Source organism: Erinaceus europaeus, chromosome 12 (assembly GCF_950295315.1).
Source record: "Erinaceus europaeus chromosome 12, mEriEur2.1, whole genome shotgun sequence".
NCBI lineage: Eukaryota > Metazoa > Chordata > Mammalia > Eulipotyphla > Erinaceidae > Erinaceus > Erinaceus europaeus.
Window position 1 is genome coordinate 15242311 of NC_080173.1, and position 26575 is coordinate 15268885.

The 26575-nt window shown below is 45.9% G+C and overlaps 1 protein-coding gene across 3 annotated transcripts in view; it reads right to left on the reverse strand.

Annotated features, from left to right (window-relative positions):
• CYTH1 (cytohesin 1) overlaps nt 1-26575 on the reverse strand; it is an 88859-nt gene that overhangs the window by 27637 nt on the left and 34647 nt on the right. Inside the window, exon 1 of one of the 3 annotated variants that reach the window (XM_016193631.2) lies at nt 14791-14968. The exons of 1 other annotated variant lie outside the window; for it this stretch is intronic. In XM_016193631.2, coding sequence (XP_016049117.1) covers nt 14791-14818 — 28 coding nt within the window. In that variant the 5' untranslated portion in view covers nt 14819-14968. Of the gene's footprint in view, nt 1-7596; nt 7993-14790; nt 14969-26575 lie in introns of those variants that run through there. One more of the 3 variants, XM_060202853.1, reaches the window with a different exon arrangement.

A 26575-nucleotide genomic window follows, 5' to 3' on the forward strand; every position in this document is an offset into this window, starting at 1 on the left:
AGACTCAGAAGCAACCAATAGCACAGCTATATATACAAGATACTGGGTAATGTACATCAAACCCTAACAAAAGGACTTTTCAAAGTTAACCCAATTACCAAATAATGTGATGATAACATTAACTATCCATTGTCTTTTTGAACCCTAAGACAGCAGGAACCTCACATCTCCACTATAGAGCCTCTACTTCCCCCAGTCCTGGAACCTTTGGATAGGGCCCACTTTCCCGTATGCCTCTCCCAATTCATATCAAATAATATTGCATCTGCTGATCGCAACCTAATCAACACAACGATTGCCACCTCAACATGCTTCAGCTCAGACTGTGTCCAGAGACTTCACGTGTGGAATGACAAGCCTTCAGCTTCATTACTCGGGTGAGACCTTTCCTTTCATAGTATTCTCTAATTCCATCCCAGGTGGTTCACTTTCTAACAAAGTCCCAAAACCTAGATATACACCAGTTTCTGTGAGAGAGAGCCTATGTTCACACGTATCCATGAACTACTGCAAAATATATACCTGAAAGCAGAAGTACACTAGAGTTTGCAGTGAGTACCCCCCTAACACTTTCTCTCCACTATTCCAAGCTTTGGGTCCATGAGTGCTCAACAATTTGTTTGGCTTTGTATGTTAACTCTCTTTTCAGTCACCAGGTTTCAGATGCCATCAGGATGCCGGCCAGGCTTCCCTGGACTGAAGACCCCACCAATATGTCCTGGAACTCAGCTTCCCCAGAGACCCACCCTCCTAGGTAAAGGGAGAGGCAGACTGGGAGTATGGACCGACCAGTCAACACCCATGTTCAGCGGGGAAGCAATTACAGAAGCCAGACCTTCCACCTTCTGCAACCCACAACGACCCTGGGTCCATGCTCCCAGAGGGAAAGCTATTGGGGAGGGGATGGGATATGGAGATTGGGTGGCGGGAATTGTGTGGAGTTGTACCCCTCCTACCCTATGGAGTTGTTAATTTATCCTTTCTTAAATAAAAAAAAAAATTAAAAAAAGACACCACAGCATCTCTCCTTCACTTCCCCATAGGTCATATGGCTGGGGGGGGATAGCACAATGGGTATGCAAAAAGCTGTCATGCCTGAGGCACCAAAGTTCCCAGGTTCAATCCTCAGTACCACCATAAACCAGAGCTGAGCAGTACTCTGATAAATTTTAAAAAATAAATAAAATACAATAATTTTTTAAAATTCCCCCTAGCAGGCTCTCCCACGTGGTTGCCTGGAGCTCAAACCTGGGTCCTTGCACATGATAACATGTGCTTTCTACTGGGTCCTAGGAATCATGACATTAATAGACAAGCATTGAGTCATCAGGAGAGATGAACAGGAGCGTCTCTGGTACGTGGTATATAGCACAGCTTCGAAGAACTCCCAAGAGGGTAGTGGTCAAGCACTGCATGGCCCTAGCTGAGAACAGGTGCATCCTCAGGACACACGGGACCAGCTGTGCCCTGTGGTCAGCCCGCACTCATCACAGGGTTAGCCCGCTTACAGACCAAAATTCTGTGTTCTCTCCCATGATTAGGTTCAAGGAAGAACTGACAGTGTAGAGACAGGAACAGACGGGAGGCTGGCAGGACCTCTCTCCTAACAAAGGGGAATTAAAAGCCCAACATTTAAATAAATACGTGTAGCTATTGATATTTTGGAGGTAAAAAAAAAAAAAAGGAACCAGAAGGGGCAATAATATTTTCAGAAAGGCAGGGAGGGTGAAGGAGAACAGTGTTAAGTGGACAAAGTGAAGATCAGCTCTGACTTTAATAAAACCACCAGCAGTTAGAACATTAAATATGAATGTAGCAGCACCTGCCAGGAGATTTAAGAAAAGAAACACAAACAAAAAACCAGAAAGAACTTGCTGCTAGTGGTTTTCCTGGAGAGTGAGTCTGACAGTGTGGAGATGGAGCCCGTAAGCTCCAGCACTGGCTTTAAAAAGGCACATTAGGTGCTGCTGTATTTTTAAAACTCAATGCAGTGCCCTATCGCTACTGGAAAAGATGACCTTTGGCGTCCCAGCGCTCACACAGGAAAGCTTTCCAGTCAGTAAGCGGTTAGAATAAACAAAACATTTTATCCACCAGTATTCTGATGCAGCCTCCTGACATTAAGGTCATCATTTCTCAGTCACTTTCAGTCATCTTAAATCACAGAGCCACTTCCTTTTGGTTCAAACCAATCACCTAAGAACTTTTTAAAAAGGCAGGCTTTGACCTCACTTTTTCAGTTGCAATTTGCTCAGAGAAAAGGAGATATTCAACATATTAATAAATGCTTTTTCTTTCACTTATGCTTATCCATGCCACACCAAATCTTCAATTTAGGCCTTCACTCTCAAGCTGCCCCAAGGGAAAAGCAAAGCCACCAAAAAAAAAAAAAAAAAAAAAAAGGGAGGGGGGAGCTTACTTTCACTTTTCAGCATTAAGAATCAAAACTATGGCTTGAAATCTTGAATTTTACTTTGCAACTGTTCTGGAATATTAATGATATAACCTGTTGCTCATTTTTCTCTATGTAGGTCTGAACAAATCTTAGGTAATGTTGACTCATGGTCATTTACATCCAAAATACCATGACTCTAAAGAGGATAGGGTAGTAACTAGTGATTAAAACATTTTGACCAGAAGCAGCATGGTGACACTCTTGGTAGAGTGCACAAGTTACCACACTCAAGGACTCTGGTTCAGGAACCCCAGCTCCTCACCCTTCCACATGCACAAGCAGTGAAGCAGTGCTGCAGGTGTCTTTATTTCTCTCTATCTCCCCATCTCCTCTCAAATTTTTGCTGTTTTAATAATAGAAAAGGGGGGAAGGGAAAGAAAAAAGTAAACAATAGAAAAAAGAAAACAAAAACTGGCTTGAAGAGCTGGAGGTGAGCCTGGTCCTTCTGATCTTGGTGGTGGCTGAAGGACTCAGGCAGGCAGGCCTCAGACACAAGCATTTCCCAGGGGTTTGTCTCCGAGAGGCCCCAGGAAGAGCATCCATCATTCTGGCTGTCCCATGCTCGGTGGGCCAGATGGCAGAGCAACAAACAAGTCCTCCCTCCCCCGACTGCCTGCCACGTGCTGCAGCCACACTCAGTGCCAGGAAGGCAGCAGCCCTCTTCTCTCTCTGGGAAAGAACAGCAGCGGGGGAGGCACGCAGCCTGCAGACAAAGGGCAAGACGGGAGGGAGGGAGGGAGGGAGGGAAGGGTGAGTTGCTGCAGGGTTACAGCCTTCATCCCGGTCTGAAGGCCTTGGGAATCCATCCCCTGGAAGGTTAATTTCCAAGGTGTTCTGCTTCCAGGATGGGGAGCTTTGAGGTCAGGCCCTCACCATTCCCTTGCCAGGTCCCAATTTAAGACAGGGATTAAAGTGCCTGCACCAACAAGGGGCCATTGTGCTCGACCTGAATAGAAAAGCCACACAAGGCAAGCTTCTGTTTATTTCTTTATTTAAATATTGCTCTGAAGATTTTAACAGTCGGCAGAAAGCCAGGGCAGAAATGGGCTCCATCCAGTGCATACAAAGGAGAGGTGTCTTAAAGGAGCAGAGACTTCCTACCGGCCTGAACTAAAGACAAGCATCCGGCAACAAAGTGCCCGCCCAGCCTCTCTCTCCTTAGAGGCCACAGGCAGATGCAGAAAGTTTAACTAAAAAGTAGTTCAGATAAGAAATTTCTACTAAGCAGGAGCACAGGTAAGTATGTGCCAGTCAAAATGCATCCCAATGTCCAACTCAGGGTGGGGTGACATAATGAAAGTGTTGAGTTGTGCTTTAGGCTGACACCAACCGCTCTCAGGTCACCCAACTAGACCAGGTTGCTTTGCTGAGTTTCACAATACACCAGTTTCCACTGTAGTCACCAACTGGCTTCCTTCTTATAGCTCCTGGCTTACAGTGAATAATAGAAGGACTTCAATTTCAGACAGTCCAGAAGGGAAACATTTTTAAAGAAGAAAAATATTTATTTCCATTTATTTATCAACAAGAAAGAGAAAAAGAAGTGAACAAACAAGACCAGAGCATTACGGTGTCACACGCCAATATAGGACCTTATGCTTTCAAATACAAACACCTCATCCACTTTGCCACCTCCCTGGCCATTAGAGGGAAACACCTTAAGAAGTGAGGGCGTCCTTCCCACCTGTGATAAAGTATCACCCAGGGCCAGCAGGGCAATGGGGATGTCCAAGGTCTGGGAGTTTTATGAAACTGAGCATACAGAGCACGCTGCCTAGGAAGGAAGGAGCAGAAGTGAGAGAAGCCTGTGCTAGAATTCTGTGCCCTGTGAAGTAATGGCTCAGAGGGGAGCACAAGTATTACAGACAGACGGTGCAGTGGAGCTGAAAAGGACTAATCTGAGCAACTGCCCAAAGCAGCAAAAAGGGGCTGTCTCCCACCTCCAAGACAGACAGATGAAAGGACTGGGTGGCTAGCTCCCAGAGTGAGGAGTATTCTTATGTGTCTCCAGTTGCTGATCTCAAACCTATACAGAGAGTGGTATGGGGGCTGGGTGGTGATGGTGGTGCACCTGGCTGAGTGCACATGTTGCCATGCACAAGGATCCGGGTTCAAGCCCCCAGTCCCCACCTACAGAGGGGAAGCTTCACAAGCAGTGATGCCATGGTGCAGATATCTCTCATACTCATTCCCTTTTTTACTCTCCCACTCCCAATTTCTGTCTGTATCCAAATAAATCTAAAATAAAAAAATGGGGGGCTGGGTGGTGGCACACCTGGTTGAGTGTACATGTTACAATGCTCAAGGACTCAGGTTCGAGCCCCCACTCCCCACCTGCAGGGGGAAAGCTTTGCAAGTGGTGAAGTAGTGCTGCAAGTGTCTCTCTGTCTCTCCCCCTCTGTATCACTCCCTTCCCTCTCGATTTCTGGCTGTCCCTATCCAATAAATAAATAAAGATCATACAAAAAAATTTAAAAAATAAAATAAATAAAAACAGGACTTTTTGAGAGTGGTATGTAGCTGGTCTTCCAGGAGACCTAGTGGCATACAATGTAAAGATGTTTAGCGTCCTAGGAAGAACCTGGGGTTTGGACACTCATGCAGCTCAGCAAACTTCCACAAAATTCTCCAGCCCATCCTGGATTGGGTCAGATCTTTTAGATAGTATGAGAACATAACCAAAATTCAGAACTTGTTTAGGTGGGAAGTAACAAAAATAGGTTATGTAAAACAAAACAGACTGCCCATTTAGACACGGGCCTTAGCAGTTGTCAGGATCAGGGAACACAGGAGAGATGACCTGATACAAAACTCAGACAGACAGACATGCAGACACAATAATCACACTTTATACTGTATCTACCAATAGTAGACACAGTATAACAATTTACTATCCTGTTTACTAATTCAAAACCAGAGCAGCCTTTTAAAAAATTCAGTATCATCTTACTGGCCTTAAAAAGGAGCTCCAAGCACATGCACAACATGCATGAATCGTGAGGATACTGTGGTCAGCAAAATAAGTGCCAAAAAGGCACAAGAGGGCCAGCATTTTATGATCCTGACTGTCCGTCTCAAAATCTGATAACTCAGACAGTCAGTTACCAGGGACTGGAAGAAGCAGGGGTCTGGAGTTGCCATTGATGGGGATGGAGTTCCAGTTTTGCTGGATGAAAGTTCTTTTTTTCTTTTTTAAAGATATTATTTATTTATTTATTAATGAGAAAGATAGGAGGAGAGAGAAAGAACCAGACATCACTCTGGCACATGTGCTACTGGGGATCGAACTCAAGACCTCATGCTTGAGAATCCAAAGCTTTATCACTGCACCACCACCCGGACCACATGGATGAAAGTTCTGAAGGTGGGTTGCACAACAGTGAGAATCTACTTAACAATACTCAACTCCACTTAAAATGGTGGATTTTTGCTATTCATAGTTTATCATGACTACAAACAAACACAAATGTATAGCAACATACTAACTCCCTGATTCCTGATTTGACTTTCATGTAAAGTACCATAAAAGAAGTGTCTTAACTACTGGATGGTTTCACTCATGTGTGGAATTTAGAGAACTGAAAAAAAAAGAAGTAAATGGTCTCTATGTCCTATGGCAGTTATTGGGGGGGAGGGCACAAAGCTTGGGTGGTGGGTATGCTGTGGAATTATACCCTGTAACCTTATAATCTTGTAAACCACTATTAGGAAAATTTTAAAAAGACTTCAACAAAACCTAACACATTTAATACACCCCCCACAAATCTACTGTTACGTAACCTTCTGCCAGATGCCCAGAGTTAAAGGGGAGAGGGTGGAGGCACACCTGTGCTCCATGGCCTTGGACAGACCACCGCCTCTCCTGCCACGGGTCCCTTTAGCTTAGGAGGGGTAAGTAGATCTCGGCGCAACAGTAGCGCGTCTGACTCCAGTTTAGGAGAGGTATATGCCACCGCTTCTCAAGGAAAGGATGCATACTTGGATAAGTTAGCTCTGTGCACTAAAGAGTGAGTGACTGTGTCATACTACCTTATATATAAAAAAGGGAACTGACATGTTTTCTCAAATAAAGTCTATAGCCTAGAGACTTAAACAATTAACCAAAGAGACATGAAGTCAGATTTCAAGGTTGCAAAAGAAACAAAGTCACAAAATGTTGTCTGTTTAGAAAAACACAGGAATGGATGTATGCTTTAGTAAAAGCTCAGAAGTAGAAAGCAATCATTTTGAGAAGCTCCACCTTGGCTGAGATCTGATGGCTACAGCACCTGATCCCTGGGGCTTTGCAGCAGATTTTTCTCCAGTGTTCACACTTCCACTCCATCGATACGCTATGCTATTTTGGAAAAGGACTGGGGTCAGCTCGACAAGGGAGGACCATTTTCTGCCTTAGTCTCCTGGTCCATGGGAGAGAACCTGGGTTCTTTGGAAGTCTGAGATCTCCCTAATTTACCAGAGAATCCCGATCATCTGTGTACCCCTCGCCCAAGGGGAAAGGACCTCTCTCCCAAGTGAGGGCTCCAGGAGTATCCGCACCCCGGTCAGTACCACACTACATAGTAGTGTCACCACACCCCTCTTTCAGACAAAACAGGCTTGGTGGGGCTTTTAAAAGTCAACCCCCACCCTCACCCCACCCCCTTGTTCTAAAAGCTGTTAGTATGCCAGCTCATTTCTCTGGATACTAAGACAGATTCTCAGTCTAGCAGTTGGAATGGACCCTTAGGATCAAATCAGATATGCAATTCTAACTCTCTTGCTATGCATATTGTTGGAAAGACCAAGGGAAGGTTCCAAAGTCCTTAAAGAGTAAAATCAAACTCCTGGGTGGACTGAGAGGGAAGACTTGCCCTGAATTCATTCCTCTGTTTTGCAGTCCTACTTCTGACCTCCCTGAAACAGGACCACGGAAATTGATTATTATTAGCTTAGTCCTAAATCTCAAGCCTAGAAGAAACCACACGGAATGCTGCAACATCCATTGGAAGGAGCCAGTGGAAAATTCCTCACAGGAGAGCAGAATGCAAACCCAGCTGACAGGCATGCAGAGCTGGCCGCTGCACACAGCAGCTCCAGGCCGGGTGGGCGAGGCAGGCAGCACAGCATAATAGAGCAGAGCCGGAGCTCTCATGAGCTCTTACCCAGGGCGAGTCCCTCTCCTGTGGCCCCACAGTCCTAGCAGCCCACGGGCAGCAGCGTCAAAGCTCTGGGTGGAGGCTCTCAGCTTCAGAGGCCATGGTGGACAAGCACTGCCACCCCTTGGGTCCAGGCTCCTGGGAGTTCCCAAAGCTCCAGCTGGAGGGGGGGCTGAGGCAGGCTCGGCATGTGGGCCAGCACAGCGACAGGAGGCAGCGGCAGCCAGGGAGACAAAGCAGAGCAGAGATGCAGGTGGAAGGGAGCTGGTCCTGGCAGGGCAGGCTGACCGTTCTGGTGGGGCAGGCTGGTGTGGATGGGAGATGGCTGTGGAGCTGTCGCCTGGCTGACACTTGGCGTGTGTGCAGCTGGGTGCCTGGCAGGCTTCTTTCCATGAATGCAATTACAGCGCCCCTCCCACACCCCTCAGCTCCAGGGGGAGGGGATGCACCACCGCATTTGCTCACAGGCAGCTCTGGCTCTTTCCTCCCCCCTAAAGCAAAACCCTGTTGGAGCTTCAAGGGGGCGGTGTTAACCCTTCTGGAGATGTCTCTCTTCACTGAGAGGAGAAAAGGGAGGGCAGACAGGATCTGCAGAGGGCAGGCTTTGTGGTCACCCTCTGCACAGGTCACCTCCTCCCTCTGCACCCAGTCAGTAGGCTGTGAGGCTGAGCAGATAGCTCCCTCTGCTTCCTGTTCTTCCTGTTCTCTCCTCCATATGGGGTGCTCTGTCCTTTTCACCAGAGGGGATTTGCATCCGCTCACTCCATCCACGTGCTGGCCACTGTTGCCACACACCCGCCCTGGTTCGATTCTTCACCAGAGGCTGCAGCACACATCTCAGAACCTTCCGTGAGGGTGAGTAGGCAGGCTGATCTCGGGAACAGTGCAGTAAGATGGCTGGTGACAGGAAGCATCTCTGCAGTCTGAGCACTGTGACCCTCCACTTCTGAGGATGCCAAGACTGCCACCAGCAAGACATAAGATTTGGGACCCCAACCCCCAGACAGATACAAGGGCACAGGCTCCCAGTGAACCAGACAAGATAACTAGAAGCAGGTGTCTGTGACCATGCTAAGAAACAAAACACTTAGTTTGATCAATACGGAAGGAGACATAAGGCTTCGAAACTGAGTGCCATAAAAGCAAAGAGAAAAGTATAAGAGATAAATCACTATATAGGGCCAGTAGTTGGCTACCCACTTGGGAGGGAGTTAAGCTGAATGCCTACCTCACTTATATCAAGATAACTTTACCTCAGCCAAAGATGTGAACGTAAAAAACGAAAGCACACAAATTCTACAGTACAGCATGGGTTAGTGTGTCACAGTCTTGGAGAATCTGTTCAGTTTGCTACACTAAAATGAAAAGCTCTGAATGGAAAACAGAATTCTGGGGCACAGTAGGTGGGGTGACTAGTAGAGTGCACACTTCACCGTGCATGGGGGCCTGGCTTCGAGACTGCAGGCCTCACCTGTGGGAAGGAGGGAAGGAAAGCATCACTGTGGATGTCTCGCTTTTCTCTCTCCTCACCCGTGTCTCTGTTTCTAGTCAAAGAAACAAAGAAAAGAAGACCACCAGGAGCGGTGGAACGCCAGCGATAACCTTGGTGACAAACAAAATTCCTCTAAGCTAAAAGGTAAACCACTTGGACAACAAATTAGCAAAGCATACAACACATTGGCTGCTTTCTTTAATCCACAGAAGGAGCAGCATAGGGACGCGTGTGTGATACAAACATGAACACAACCAGCAAAGAACATAAAAGACAAATTATGAAGAAACATACATGGCCAAACACAAAAAGTTGCTTAAATTCTCTAAAATAAAAAAATAAAATAAAATAAAATAAAGCAAATCAGAATGGGAAAGCATTTCATTTTCCCCTCATCTAGGAGAAATGGAAATGTCTGAGGCTGTACCCAGTAGGGATGTGGAGGGGTCAGGCTTTCTCAGATGCTGTGGGTGGGTGTGAACTGGCACTGCATCTTGCAGGACCAAAACTTACAGTACACACACAGTCCAAGTCAGCAATTTCCCCTGAGAACTTACTCAATAGATATACTCCCTAACCTGCAAAAAAAAAAACAATGTACTTAAACCCTATTTAGTCATTAAAAACAAAGAGCTGATTTGTAAATGCTAATTTAGAAAGCCCTCTAACATGCGTGGAAAAAAATCTTGAGCCAGTTAAAGCTGTCAGCAGAGACTGTCTTCAGAGATGAGAAATTCAGGCTTCATTTTTTACCTCTCTAAGTCTTTTTTAAAGAAATATTTTCATTTATTTTATTTTAATGAGAAAGAGTAGATACAGAGGGAAAGATACTAAGATTGAAAGAGACTAGAACACTGCTTAGTTCTGGGTGATGGTGGTGCTGGGGATTGAACCTGGGGCCTCAGAGCCTCAGGCTTGAAAGGCTTTTGCAGAACCATTATATTGTCTCCCCAGCCCGCTCTCTAAGCCTTCAACTGAGAAAAGATACTCATGTTAAAATTTCTATTTAGAGGAAATAAGGAAATGTCACCAGCCATATTCTCCCCAGAACATCTGCTCAGATTGATGCCTGAGTATTTCTTTTGTGGAAGAAACACAGTTGAGTTTGTACCTGCAAAAGCCCTGTTTTAATTATAATTTTTATGTTATGACTTCATAACATAAAATTTATAATGTATGGAAGCTCACCTGAATTCTGTGTATCAGAAAAAAACACAAAGGAGAAGAGACAGCCAACACCAAAAGAAAAGAAAAGATTAAAAACAAACAAACAAACAAACAAAACCAGTCACTGATGCAGAAAACAGATTCACTGACAATTTTCAGGTCATAAGTTCTCTCCGGGGAGAGGAAGCAAGACCAGCAAAGAGCCAAGACATTTTCCTAAGAAATGAGAGTCAGTGCTGGCGCAAGCCCTGACCCAGCAGCAGGTCTGAGGGTGGCAGCACCTGATTTTTCTGTCTTTCCCTAATGTGTCACCTGGATACACAATTGCGCACAACACATAAGCACAAGAATCAATAGATGACAAGTCACACAGGAAGGCAAGATCGCTATGTCTCAACAGCAGTGTGGACAAACTTCCTCCATGGGGCAGCAGGCTCTCCCAGATAGGGCTGACCACACATCTCCCCACCCCCTTTCTTTTATTAATTGAACACTGATTTATACTATTATAAGATGGTTGAAATATAGTTTCATGCCTGTAAATACATGTGTGCGCAACTTGCCGCACCTACCACCGAAGTTCAGGCCAGGGCACTCTGTAGTTCCCTTACCCCCAAGGTTCCAAGACTGTGATGACTCTCATGTAGTGACTGTTCAGAACACAACATGGAAATCCCACAGGAACCCTGTAAACTGAAGCTCTTCAGAAGGTAAAGCAAAGAATGTAAGCAGTTGCAAGTCTCTGCCTAAAAGAGAAATCTCTGAATTGATGGCAAACACAAAGAAAAGCAGAGACAAGAACGAGGAACGGGAGAGAAGCAGGAGATAGGCACTCGAAACACCCCCCAAAGCTCCAGCGCCATCTTTGAAGTGACAATATGCCAAGGTGTACGAGGGTCAGTCAGCTCTCCACCACAACTCAGTTCCAATCTACCGTGTGGGGGGGATGGGGTGGGAGTGTGCACACCAAGCCGTAACAGGAATGCCTCCATTTCCCAGTCTTTGTCTCCTAGCTATATCTATGGCACCTGTCTGTCTGCACCTCCCATAACACCACAGGCTGACAGAAGGTTGAAAGTGCAAGTCAGTACCCACATGCCACCTTTTCTTCCTGCCGATGCTGCCTTCTCAGACAACCCCCCTCCTTCCTGTCCCCACACTCCCTCAACCGGAAGATGGGTCCTGAATGCCCACATCTGGCCCCGGGCTTTTGTGTTTTCTAACAGAGGAACTGCATGAGGCCAACTTGTTCCCAGAGGTGCAGGCCCAATCTGTTTTTTATCCACCATCTTCATTCAGCATATTTTCCTGTAGAAATACACATGTATTTCTTATACTATGTCCCAGAGACTGGGAGGCTGCTCAGTGGGTAAAGCACATTCCTTACCATGTGTAAGGTCCTCTAGGTACAACTGCAGGCATCGCATAGGACACCAGTAATGGTAGAGTAGTGCATTAGTAACTATCTCTCGTCCTTTCAAAAAATATAGAATAAAAATCTGGGGGTTATGTGGCTCAACAGTATGCACCTGTGTTTTCTCCCCAGCACTGCATTACAAATACTTTCACTTCCACTTGTACTTGAACTTGACAGTAGTCTCCCCATAGATTTTCATATTTGCTGAGAATGAACTCTGCACCAACTCTGCACAGAGGTGAGAGTCAATGAGAATAAATAATCTCTGAACACTAGGATCCCAAACTAAGCCAACTGGCCGTGTTCAACTCTATACACTTTCCCCTCTGTAATATTCAGCTTCACTTCTACTTGGAACTTACTGAGGAGCAGCAGCACGTGCCATCCTGGTCTTCAGCTGGCTCTGTTACACACACAGCCTCATAGATCAAGCCTCAGAGATAGGGCATGGGGACGAGAGAATTCCCCACATAGAGAAGGGACGCATTCTCGATGCAGTGCCAGAAGGAGGCAGAAGTGGCTGTTGCCTGATGACAGTGAGCACACATTGGGGTTGAGGCTTTACTTCCCACCCATAAGGGAGTTTCTTCTCTCTGGGTTCCATCCCAAAGAGAAGGTTCATGGACAATACAAGGAGGACTAAACATTGAAAAGTTAAGGGACCACTGCCATATCCTATCAGTGCTCACTTAGGCAAGTCTACCTAACCTGGCAGTAAGCTGCCTGAGCACCAGGTCAAGAGCAGCACTTGTAACTAAAGGATCATGATTTGAGTTGAGTGTAGCCAAAAAGGATCCCCTCCCGCTCTTCCTTCCATTTACTTATTTATTCATTTTGATCATCTCCAGGGTTTCACTGTTCAGACCTGACTTTTTCAGATAGAGGTGGAGAGGCAGAGAGAGAGAGAGAGGCCACAGCACTAAGGCTTCCTCCAATGACACAGGGATTGGGCTTGGATATGCGTCTTGCGCATGGCAAAACAGAGCATTATCCAAGTGAGTTATTTTGTCGGTCCTAGGACCTCACTTCTTTAAGAGTGTTCTCAAAACCTCCACTTACCTTTTGGTAGGCAAGCTCTCCAGGTAAAAACTCTGGGAGAACAGCTCTAAGACCATGGTGTCAGCAGATTTACACCCCCCCCATCACCACCACTGAATCTAGAGGTCACATGTCCCCTTCCCCTCCCCCTCTACCTGCATGTACTGTTGCTACACCTTGTGGCTAAAATTTAGGTATCTATTACAGCAGGGGTCAAAGGGCACCACTCCTCCCTCATGTCCCACACAGACAACAGAAGTAAACACTTTCCAAGGTAAGGATTAGGAGTGCCACCTTTTTTCTTTTTCTTTCTACCCCCCATAAGATTTATTTATTTATATTAGCAAGAGATACTCCAGTATAATTCAATGGCTTATGTGGTCTTGGGGATAGGACATGGGACTTCACAGTGCAAGCTGTGAGGTCTACCACTAAACTATCTCTCCAGTTTCTGATGGTCCTCCTTGAACGTTATGTTTCCAAATTTGATCTAGAATTTGGTCTCGAAAGCTCCTAAAATGTGCTCTCCCAGCATTGAGTCTAATCTACACATATTAAGTGGCTTGAGTTGAATTTCAAAAGTTCTAAGATGACCAATGCCTGACCCAGGCCTTTCTGAGCTAGGGTTGGAAGAAGACATCAAATAGTAGCTTCCTTGGAGTCTGAGGTCACACTGGAGACCAGAAGCAGGACAAGTGAGAAAGCAGCCTGGGAACCAGCAGTTCTCTCCAGGCCAGGCTTGAAACACTGTCCCAGCATCACTCAGCATCATCAGAAGTGGCCTCTCCTTTGGTTTCCAGTGTGGGCACAGGACTTGCATGCCTGAAGCCCCCCAGTTCAACCTGGCACCACATATCCCAGAGTGGCACTCTGGTTTCTCTCTCATGAGAATTTTTTTTAAATATTTATTTATTCCCTTTTGTGGCTCTTGTTGTTTTATTGTTGTAGTTATTTTTGTTGTTGTCGTTGTTGGATAGGACAGAGAGAAATGGAGAGAGGAAGGGGAAGACAGAAGGGGAGAGAAAGATAGACACCTGCAGACCTACTTCACCACTTGTGAAGCGACTCCCCTGCAGGTGGGGAGCCAGGGCTCGAACCAGGATCCTTACGCCAGTCCTTGCGTTTTGCGCCACCTGCACTTAACCCTCTCTCATAAGAATTTTTGTCTGTCTGTCTACCTGTGCCTCTCTCACTCTCTCTCTCCCCTCCCCACCCCACCCTCTCCATATACACAAACACCCCACATATGGAACAGAATGTCTTATAGTGAACCAGGTAAGGAAAAGCATTAAAAGGACCTCACATTGTTATACCTTTCATAAAATTCACTTCAAAATAGTATTTATTTCAAACATTCCTCTCAATCATTACCAACTACAAAAAGTGTATACTTTCTCTGCCTAGCGCTCTCTCTCTCTGTGTCTCTCTCTCGGCATGAACACTGCCATCTCAGAAGGCTTCACAACAAAATACACAGTCATCTCTAAGCTATGGTTCTTATAACACATGATGAGAGCCTGAGGTGCCATTCATAAGTAGAATCCTTAGAAACTAAAAGCCACTGAAGTTGTCATCCCTTTCCTCCTGCTCTGTTTGCTTTGTGGGAGTAGATATGTCCTAATGCTAGTCTTTCATTCTCTTCCTGAAACCAGAAGATGACCACGAAGCTAGAAGGTTCCCTTTGTTACATGCTACTTGACACAGGACACCATTTATCCTGAACCCCATTGCTGCTTCTAACCTGGCTTCCTCTCTCTATGCTTTAGTGTCCCACTCACTCTGGATAGACTGCATCTCCTGACCGGATGTCCCTTGGATCCAGGAAATATAAACACAATTGCCCAGCAAGGAGTGTTCCACCAAGAAGCAGCACAGAGGAAGTCTTTAATGAAAAGCCGACTAGAGGGTGAGACCTCTGTGGCTTAAAAGCACACGGAGTTGCTTCTCTCTCCCCTGCCTAACCCTAAGGCACTCTTCCGTCTCTCCTGGACTGGCGGCCCTCCTCAAGGCAGTACAAGCTGCCACAGGCTCTCACATGTCATCACAAAAGAAACACACTCCACACCCAGGCGGAAAGTGCACTCACCGTCCTCCTCTTCCATTTTGAGGACCATCTTTTCTGTCACCGTAGGACCCTAAGGTAACTAGTGCTGTTCTTCAGACAAATCAGATCAAAGTTTCCCTTCAGGGTGGGACGGGGTGGAGCCAGGAATACCTGTGGACTGTCTGACCCACAGGACAGCTCGGAGCTGCTTCCTGTACCCACGGAAATCCTGGCTGCGGTCCTGGGCCAATCAGCCTCCAGTGCAGGGCAACGTCACCCCAGTTCTTTGCCACCACCCAGTTCCTGAAGTCAAACTCAAGGAACTCCTTAGGAGTTAAGCACCTTCTTCCTGGAAGCAGCCCTAGAACTGCATGTATATCTTGTGTCTAAAGCCTTTCCTTAAAAAGTCAACCAAAGCCCAGGACAGTCTGCTGCCCTTTCTGTCCTCACTTTCCAAGTACTATCTCAGAATGGAATCACTCAGAATGTGGGTCCTCTCATAGTGAAATAATAGGGCATTTCCCAGGAGAATGACTCAAGAGACATGTCGCTATGAGGTCACAGGCTAAAAGCAGAAGGCAGATTTCAGACGCAAACAAAATTCAAGGGCAACACTCCTAATAAAGGTCCAGTTTTTGTCCCCATCCTATTTTCTAAAGTTTGTGCCAAAGTTCATTTTTTCCTACATACTCTAGCTATACTCATGACACACGCTCATGGGTGAAATCAGAGAACAGATATAAGGGAGAAGGGCAAAACCTTAATCTTAGGGCCCTCTGAAGCCACTAATGACATTTTGGAATACATTCTTCCAGATGTGTATTTGTATTTGTACTATATTCTAATTCTCTAGATAGGTAGATGTATTTTAAAGATATAGAATTACATATAGATAAAAATTGCTAAGTGTGTATAGAAACAAACATTGGACATTTGACATGGTTTTTATAACCAGCTATTTTTATTCACACAAACATGTGTCTGACTGTAAAAGGACATGTCCTATGTTCTGTCATTTGTGATGTCTCAATAGATATACTGTTAACCAATCCCCTGCCGCGAGACTGGGAAGTGGTTTCCATTATTCCGCTGACCTTAAGACCCACGCACACACAACCTGGCACACATCAGCCATGATTTCCTTAGCAAAAGCAAGAAGTAGAAGCAAAACAATGGCCTCTAGGAGCAGTGGATTCATAGAGCAGGTGCTGAGCCCCAATGATAACCCTGGAAGCAAAAAGAAAAAGAAAAAAGAAGATACAGCAGGACCATAGGGGGGAAATGGGCAAATATATATATATATAGAGAGAGAGGGAGAGAGAGAGAGGGAGAGAGAAATAATAGTCAGCTCACAAACTCGGATCTGTAATCTTGGGAGAACTGCTGCAGTTTCTCATGGAGAGGATGAGGAACACAGAACTCTTGGTGAAGTGAAAGGTATGAGATTATATACATTATCTTTAAATCATTAATAAAATAATAATTTAAAAAGGATGCTGAGACCCAGAGTCATCATCCACCTTGCCTGGGTCTGACACCTGGTACTTAAATTAGACTCTGACTGCAGAGCCCACCTCTGCTGGCTCCCCACTGGGTCCCACTCTCTTCTCTCTTCTCCCATAATTTCCATCGCTGCATGCGTGCCTCGCAGCAGGTGTAGGAGAGGCTTTGGTGGCTATAGCGTCCAGAACAGAGTAGAAGCCCTGCTTTCCCCTGTTCCAACGCCACTTGGTTAGGGGGCAAGTAGGAGCCAGAGGGAAGTGAAAGCAGGGAGACAGGATGAATGTTGCCGCCACCTCCCAGGTAAGAGACAGTGAAGGAGGAAATAATGAGGTCCAAGTAACTGTTATTTAATTTGAAGGCAAATCAAGGATCTGCCAGTGGGTTCCATGTGGGACGTGAAAGAAGCCAGGATTACCACTGTCTGAGTGGGTTGCTGTCCAGGCCACGGGAACCTCAATCCGCAGCCTCTGTGTGCTGGGCTCCCTGTGCTGGGCTCATTCCTGCTCTACCCTTTATCTCACACTCTCAGGAGGGACCCTAAGGGCCTCACACAGTCAACATCTGTTGGGGTGCCTGAGAGCACTGAGTGGCCTCAGAACAGATCTCTCTGTCTCAAACACCATAAACCACTAGCAGAAGAGCCACACTTTGAGTCGGGCGGTAGTGTAGCGGGTTAAGTGCACGTGGCGCAAAGCACAAGGACCGGCTGAAGGATCCCAGTTCGAGCCCCTGGCTCCCCACCTTTAGGGGAGTCCCTTCACAGGCAGTGAAGCAGGTCTGCAGGTGTCTATCTTTGTCTCCCCCTGTCTTCCCCTCCTCTCTCCATTTCTCTCTGTCCTATCCAACAACAATGACATCAATAATAACTACAATAATAAAATAAGGGCAACAAAAGAGAATAAATAAATAAATATTTTAGGGGCCAGGCGGTGGCGCACCTGGTTAAGCGCACACAGTACAGTGTGCAAGGACCCAGGTTCAAGCCCCTGGTCCCCACCTGCAGGGGGGAAGCTTCACGAGTGGTAAAGCAGGGCTGCAGGTGTCTCTCTCTTTCTCCATCTCTATCTTCCCTTCCCCTCAATTTCTCTCTGTCTCTATCCAATAATAAATAAATAAAGTTTTTTTTTTTAAAAAAAAAAAAGAGAGCCACACTTTAAAACAGACTGGCGAACCTGGCCTAATGTCTCATCAATAGTGAGCAATTTCTTTCTCGCAAAGCTGTGCAACAAATAACACTGTTTTCTAAAAAAGGAAACAGTGAAAGAGAGGCACGTCTTCGGTTTCTTAAAATAGAAGCTTAACTACTACGGTGCCAACTGTATGCTGAATCACTCATAAGGAAAGTGACTGCGTGACTTACCATCCAGGCTGGACCCACGCTGAGGCTGAGAATGGGCGCTGCTCATAGTCCTATCAGCTAACAGGCACCAACGGGGGCAGGTTTGGTAACCAAGACACACCATCACCCACTCCCCACAAGCACCATGATGGCCTCACTCGCAAATATACTCTGAAATAACTTTTTAGAAAAGCAACTCATAACAAAATCAGAAGTTATCTCGGCCTCTGAGTAGTGGTGCTGAATAACATGAACACCAATGGCTGCTCAGGCCCAGAGGAATCCTAAGCCAACACAGAGGAACAATATCGTGACAGCTGCTCAGGTTCAAAACAAGAGAGGAAGGTCTTTTGATGCAGCTGTTTAACTAATACATCTTATGTCCTCAGTTAATAAAATACCTGCTCTTTAACCTCAGTCTTGCCCGCTCTGGTTGATGGGTAAGTAATGGCATTAACATAGGACAGTCCAAAAAAAATAATGGAAGAAAATGTACAGGAAAATTCATGCATAATCTGGGGGCAGGGCCAGGCAGTGGCTTACCTGGTAGAGCACGCACATTACAGTCCACAAGAACCTGGGTTCAAACCCCTGTGTGTATGGGGCATGGGAGCTTTACAAGTGGTGAAGCAGTGCTGCCAGTCTCTCTCTCTCTCTCTCTCTTCCTTTTCTCTCTCAATTTCTCTATTAAAATAAATAAAATAGTACTCTGGGGAAGTTTTTGTTTTCACCAGAATCCCAAGGAGACAGAGATGTACTTAAATTGGGTGTGCTGAGACAGCCAAGAGACAATCTAGAGAATCTCTGGCAGAGTTTAGGAACACCAACAAGGCATGGAGAAACACTCAGAGCTGGCAGAAGATGGTACCCAAGAAGAGAGAAAGAACAAGGAGGAGGAGAGGAGGAGGAGAAGAAGGAGAAAAAGATGGAGGAGGAGGAGGTGGATGGATTTTTGGAGGAGGGATTACAGCCTTCAGCTTCCTGGCAAGGCACAAACATCTTGAGCCAATCTCCTCCTCCTTCCAATCTCCCCATCAGGTCCCTCCAGAACCTCAGGCGAGACAGCCTGTAGTCCCATGCAGGGCAGCCTCCAGCACACAGGACATAGAAGGACAGACTGCTCCAGGGGTACACATTGCCAAACAGTAGATGGCCGCTGTCCCCAGGAATCACTGCACTTCCAGTGGCTGTCCCTTGTCCCTGGCGTCTCGGTTCCTTCCTGGGGTATCCATATCCTCCTTCGAGGCGCTTTACTCTTCAGTTCATTTCTCACCATTTGGACTTGGCCTTTCTTCTTTAGCTAAAATACCATGCACCCATCATATACAAAGTGAGCAGTAACGCAAGATTAAAAACAGAAAATCAGCACTTCCGTCCAGCTGTGCCCCCAGTTGTGTTCTTGAGCAATTTCTCCTGCCAATTATCTTCCTATTTCTAGTTAACATGCTGATGCATTTGATCCTGATTTTACAGTTCTTAATACTAAGTGCCCGCCGCAGAGGAGGAAGACTCCCCTTGTCCTGCCCACACACAAGTGCTCACTCACAAGTTCAATATATATTTTTGCTTATCTCAGTGTAGCCAGTACTTCTATAAATATTGTTCATACCTCAGGTATATAATGCACCAGAAACCACTTGCGGGACAGGCATCAAGGTGTTCTGTTTGCTTAGTTCCCTCTGCCTGCTACTGATAAACTGTGAAATTCTGTCAAGAGTTTAACTCTCTACACACACCATCAGTCTGCTGAATTGGGAGGTAGCACCGTGAATAAAGTACTGCATTCTCAAACATGGAGTCCTGAGTTCAATCTCTAGCACCATATGTGCCAGAGAGACGACCTGGCTTATGTGCTAGCTAATAAACAAACAAACAAACAAATAAATAAATGGGGCCAGGCAGTGGTGCGCCAGGTTGAGCACATGATACCATGTGCAAGGGTTCAGGTTCAGACCCACAGACCCCCACCTACAAGCGGGGAAGCCTCACAAGTGGTGAAGCAGGTCTGCAGGCATTTCTCTTTCTCTCTCCCTATCTCTCCCTCCCTCCCAATTTCTCTGTATAAAAATTAATTAAACCGGGAGTCGGGCGGTAGCGCAGGGGTTAAGTGTAGGTGGTGCAAAGCGCAAAAACCTGTGTAAGGATCCTAGTTCGAGCCCCCGGCTCCCCATCTGCAGGGGAGTCGCTTCACAGGCGGTGAAGCAGGTCTGCAGGTGTCTGTCTTTCTCTCCCCCTCTCTGTCTTCCCCTCCTCTCTCCATTTCTCTCTGTCCTATCCAACAATGGCAACATCAACAACAACAATAATAACTACAACAATGAAACATCAAGGGCAACAAAAGGGAATAAATAAATTTTTTTTATTTTATATTTATTTATTTATTCCCTTTTGTTGCCCTTGTTGTTTTATTGTTGTAGTTACTGATGTCATCGTTGTTGGATAGGACAGAGAGAAATGGAGAGAGGAGGGGAAGACAGAGAGGGGGAGAGAAAGAGAGACACCTGCAGACCTGCTTCACCGCCTGTGAAGCGACTCCCCTGCAGGTGGGGAGCCAGGGCTCGAACCGGGATCCTTATGCCAGTCCTTGTGCTTTGTGCCACCTGCACTTAACCCGCTGAGCTACAGCCCGACTCCCTAAATAAATATTTTTAAAAAATTGAATTAAACCCCACCTGCAAGGAAGTCGCTTCACAGGCAGTGAAGCAGGTCTGCAGGTGTCCATCTTCTCTCCGTCTGTCTTCCCCTCCTCTCTCCATTTCTCTCTGTCCTATCCAACAACAATAACTACAACAATAATAAAACAAGGGAAACAAAAGGGAAAATAAATAATAAAAATTTTTAATTAAAAATAAAATCTTTTTATAAAACCACCAACAAGATGCCAGGTGGTGACGCACCCAGTTGAGCACACATTTTACAGTGTACAAGGACCTGGGTTTGAGTCCCCAATCCCCACCTGCAGGGGGAGAGCTTTGTGGGAGAGCTTTGCAAGTGGTGAAGCAGTGCTGCAGGTGTCGCTCTTTCTCTCTCTCTCTCCCTCCCTATCTCCCCCCTACCCTCTCAATTTCTGGTTGTCTCTATCCAATAAATAAAGATAATAATAATAAACGAAAAAAAGCACCAATATAAACGAAAGTAGGGGGTACTCTATTGCCTGCAGTGGTCCTCCTACCCCATGCTAGTGCTCTCAAACCAGCATATTAACCATCCGCTCCATCCCTTCCCAAGGTGCTGCTTCTGTATCTTTCCTCTCCTGGATCACCTGCTCCTTATGGTGAAGCACAACCTCTAATGACCAGTAGTAAAGGGACATGGAGGGGTGGATTGTCACTGCTATTGCTGTGAATTTTATCTGCCTGAAAATGCCATGATTCTTTTCTCATTGGTTGATTTTTGGCTGGGTAAAAAAATCCTAAGTAGAGGCCACTCTTACCCGGAATGACGATGGCACCTCATTTTCTGTTCTCAGATTACTTTAGTTTGCTCTTGAACTTTTATTAATGACAATAGGGTGGGGATCAGAGCATCACTCTGGCAATGCTGGGGACTGAACTCAGGATCTCATGCTTCACAGTTCAGTGCTTTGGCCACTGCACAACCTCACGGGCTGCTAATAGATCGTTTGACCAGAACACTGTTCAGTTTGGGCTTATCGTGATGGTATCAGGGATTGAATCTGAGACCTCTGAGCCTCAGGCCAGAAAATCTATCATGCTACTGTCTCCCTGGCCCCACACAACTGTTCATTTAGTTGCTACTTGGATTCCCAGTGTTCTTCACGTGACTTTGCCCTCTTAGAATGCTCTTAAGGTCCTACTTAAAAGTCTGGAATCTTCCCTCTAGACTTGCAATTGCTGTGCATCACACTAAGGAGTCTATGTGTGGAGTGCTCTTTCATATGTTATGCTAGCCCTAGGGAGATCCCTGATCTGAAGGCTACTATCTTTCATAATTTCCTCTTTTATGTCTAATTTTTAGAATTTAGACATTGGTTCGAGCCCCCAGCTCCCCACCTGCAGGGGAGTCGCTTCACAGGCGGTGAAGCAGGTCTGCAAGTGTCTATCTTTCTCTCCCCTTCTCTGTCTTCCCCTCCTCTCTCCATTTCTCTCTGTCCTATCCAACGACGACGACATCAAAACAACAATAAAGAACAACAAGGGCAACAAAAGGGCAAATAAACAAACACATATATACATATATATATATATATATATAAAAGAATCAGACATTGTGCCTCCACTATGGACGGATCCTCTCAGGTTTCTTATTTTCCCACACTTACTTTTCATTCCTTTCTGAAAAATGCTTTCCCTGTGCTGAACTAAATATATGTATGCCGCTGTCAAAACCTGCATACTGAAACCCTAAATTACCATGTGCAAGGACCCAAGTTTAAGCACCCACTCCCCAACCTCAGGGGGCTTCGGAAATGATGAAGCAGGTCTGCAGGTGTCTCTCTTTCGCTCTATCTCCCCCACCCCTCTCAATTTCTCTTTATCCTGTCAAAGAAAACAGAAAGGACAAAAAGGAGGGAAAGGGGTGAGAATGTCCATTGAAAGTGGTGGATTCGAATCAGACGCCGAGCCCCAGCGGTGACCCTGATGGCACAGAGAGAGGCACGCAGGCGCGGCCTGGGAGGTGGCACACTGATGCTCTCATTCTCTCTGCTTCTCTCTCTCTCTCTTGCTAGTAAATAAGTACATTTTTTAAAAATTTTATTTTATTATATTCATTCCCTTTTGTTGCCCTTGTTTTATTGTTATAGTAATTATTTTTTATGTCGTTGGTGTTGGATAGGACAGAGAGAAATGGAGAGAGGAGGGGAAGACAGAGAGAGAGGGGGAGAGCAAGATAGACACCCACAGACCTGCTTCACCGCCTGTGAAGTGACTTCCCTGCAGGTGGGGAGCCGGGGGCTCGAACCCGGATCCTTAGGCCGGTCCTTGTGCTTTGTGCCACGTGCACTTAACCCGCTGCGCTACAGCCCGACTCCCAATAAATACATTTTTTTAAGTGTTTCTTTTTTCCTCCAGAGTTATTGTTGGGGCTTGCTGCTCCTGGAGGCCATTTTTCCCATTTTTGTTGCCCTTGTTGTTTTATTGTTGTTGTTACTGATGTCATCGTTGTTGGATAGGACAGAGAGAAATGGAGAGAGGAGGGGAAGACAGAGAGGGGGAGAGAAAGACAGACACCTGCAGACCTGCTTCATCGCCTGTAAGGCGACCCCCCTGCAGGTGGGGAGCCGGGGGCTGGAACCAGGATCCTTCCACTGATCCTTGCACTTCGTGCCATTTGCACTTAACCCGCTGTGCTACCATCCAGCCCCCCTAACGTGTTTTTTTTAAGAGGCTGGAGCTGCCCAGGAGGTGGCACAGTGAATGACATGTTTGACTCAAAAACATGAGTTTCCCAAGTGTGATCCCCAGTCTTGTGCTAGAATGTAGTCTCTGTTCTTTTCCTGCATAAATAAATTCTTTCTTTTTTCTTTTCCCTTCTTCTTCTCCTCCTTTTTTTCAGTATTTATTTATTTATTCCTTTCTGTTGCCCTTGGTTTTTTATTGTTGTTGTTATTGTTGGATAGGACAGAGAGAAATGGAGAGAAGAGGGGAGGACAGAGAGGGGGAGAGAAAGACAGACACCTGCAGACCTGCTTCACCACCTGTGAAGCGACTCCCCTGCAGGTGGGGAGCCGGGGGCTTGAACTGGGAACTTTTATGCCAGTACTTGTGCTTTATACCACCTGTGCTTAACCCACTGAGCCACCGCCTGACTCCCCTTCTTCTTTTTAACCAGAACACTGCTCAGCTTTGGTTTGTGGTGCTGGAGACTGAACCTAGGACTTTGGAGCATCAGGCATGAATGTCTTTTTTTTTTTTTTTTTAATGTCAGAATAATTTTTTAAAATGAAGAGGCTGGAGAACCAGCTTGATCTCTTTCTCCAAGTGAGGGCATAAGAAGATAGCTCTCTATCTACCAGAAAAAGAACTCTCACCAAGAGCTGAACCACACTTTCACACTGCTCTCAAACTTCTAGCTTCTGGAACACATAAAATAAAAAAGCCATTTGTCTATTTCACTCTGTGACAGCAGCTTGAGGGCTAACACAGTGCTTCCGTGTACCTTCCAATTTTTCTACTGAATATATTACTTCTGCTGTTTTTGTTTTAATTGAAAAAGCTCACTCTTATCTCTGAATAAACTAACCTGATAGTAGTTAGTACAGTCATTTTTTTTTTTTTTTGCCTCCAGGGTTATTGCCGGGGCTCGGTGCCTGCACCACGAATTCACTGCTCCTGGAGGCCATTTTTCCCCCTTTTTTGTTACCCCGGTTGTTCCATCATTGTTGTAGTTATTATTATCATTGTTATTGATGTCGCTGTTGTTGGATAGGACAGAGAGAAATGGAGAAAGGAGGGGAAGACAGAGAGGGGGGAGAGAAAGACAGACACCAGCAGACCTGCTTCACCCTACAGTTGGGGAAACGGGGGCTCCAACCGGGATCCTTACACCGGTCCTTGTGCTTTGCACCACGTGCGTTTAATCCACTGCGCTACCGCCCTACCCCCTAGTACAGTCATTTTAAGTGTCGCTTAACAAAAGTCCAAACTGCTGGATGTGATTAGTTCACCCTGTGCTGCCCTCTTCTGGCAGATGATGGAAAGAAATGTAAAAGGTCCCCCAACTCCTTCTGATTAAGTATTTGTTTATATTAACATTGTATACTGTGGCTAAGTTACGGGAACAGTATGGCCAATACGAGTTCATAACCCAGAAGACACACACAAATAAAAAGCACAATTAGCAAGTTAACCAGGGGGGCTAGAAGATTTAGACTTCAGGGAAAAGAGGCAGGTGACTGAAGTGTTTAATGTGGAGATCAAAAACATCACCGAGAAGCCAGCGCTGTGTGACTTCTCCCCCAAATAAAAATACATAAAACAACCACATGTGTAGACTTTCCTTTACTAAGATCCACAGCCGAAAAGATTTGCATCCGTATTCTTCTCTGAACCTCCTCTTTCTTATTCCTGCCATGCAGGCTAATAGAATTAACTGTAAGATTTGATGACCAGGGTCCTTTCACCATGACAAGGCTAGAGCTCAGGGGGTCAGAGGGACTGTGGCTGAGCTTCTGACTTCCTGTGTCTCCTCAGGAAAAACTCTCACCACCTGGTAACCTGAAAGGCTGACTCTTAAGCCTGAAAGAGTCGAGCAGCTGGAACGCCTGTGCTGGCACTTTCTAGGTGGCATTCACATATACACACACTACTCATTCTTCCAAAGTACATGCTGCTGGGGGTGCAGGGGGGTGGCGACATGCCTGTGGAGTGCGCACTCTGAGGACCCAGGTTCAAGCCCCTTAGTCCCCATCTGCAAGAGGAAAGCTTCATGAATCAGAGCAGTACTGCAGGTGTCTCTCCTCTCTTTATTCTATATCAAAAAAAAAAAAAGGTGGGGGGGAGCCGTTGGCACAGCAGGTTAAGCGCACATGGCGCAAAGTACAAGGACCAGCTCTAGGATCCCAGTTCGAGCCCCTGGCTCCCCACCTGCAAGGGGGTTGCTTTGCAAACAGTGTAGCAGGTCTGCAGGTGTCTATCTTTCTCTCCCCCTGTCTTCCCCCCATCCATTTCTCTCTGTCCTATCCAACAATGACAACACTAATAACAACAATAACAATAACTACAACAATAAAACAACAAGGGCAACAAAAGGGAATAAATAAATATATTTTTTTAAGTTCTCTCCAAATTGGGGTGGGGGAAGTACCTTTTGAGTCCATTCAAAAGATCTGATTTAAAAAAAATAATGTGAGTCCACTATGTGTTCAGTTTATAAGCCTGTTCAGTTGTGTTTGTCACCCTGTTAGCTGGGGGTTGGGGCTCCAAAGATGAAGGAAACATAGTCTCCCTAGAAACTGAAGGGAGTCCCAGAGCCCTTGGGAGGGCAGGTGCCAGAAAATCAAACACTGCATGATATGCTGAGGACCAGTTAATAAAAACCTTAATGAATGCCAAAGGACAGTCTGGAAAAGGTAGGGACAGTGCAGCAGGCAGTCAGGAAGAGTGGTTTCTAAGAAAATCCGCAGTCTGAAGACATTATCTGACATCTAGGAGAAATTCAAATCCCCCCATCTCCTCGGCCTTCCTCTGTAACGAGGACCTCAGAGGCAGTAGAGAACAAGCTCTGGGAGAGGAAGCATTGTACGGAGGCGGAGAAGTGTTTTCAGACAGGACTTTCCAGAACAGGGGCCCTTCTCAACTCCATGCCTTCTACTCCTTAGTCCCCAGACAAACACCCACTCATATAATAACATTTCTTCCTTACAAGAACCTGGCCTCTTGACAGAGGACCTAGTGAGGGTTGCATTGTTATGTGGAAAACTGAGAAATGTTATGCAAGTACAAACTATTGTATTTACTGTCGGCTGTAAAACATTAATCCCCCAATAAAGAGAGAGAAAGAAAGAAGAATCTGGCCTCCAACCTAGCTTTCCTCTCCTAAACAGATCCTCTGACCAGTTATCCACTCCTTTTTATGTCTTCATTATTTAGTGATAGAGAATCAGAGCTTAAGGGATTGAACCCAGAAACTCAGACTTCATGCATCCAAGTTTGGTGTGCAGCTGTTGCGCTACCACGCAGACCTTTCAATTCTTTGACCCAAAGTCACAGAACAAACAATGTGCTGGCTGAGCTACACATTCTCTTCTTACTCAGAACACCTAACTGAAAAAAAAAAAAAAAGCTTGCATGAGAAAGAGATCTAGACAATTCAGACTCAAAGAGGAACAGGGGGGCAAAAAAGCATTAAGATTGGGAAGAGGGGGCTGGGCGGTAGTGCAGCAGGTTAAGGGCGCAAAGCGCAAGGACCACTGTAGGGAACTCGGTTTGAGCCTCAGGTTCCCCACCTGCAGGGGTGTCGTTTCACAAGCGGTGAAGCAGGTCTGTAGGTGTCTGTTTTCCTCTCCCCCTCCTCTCTCCATTT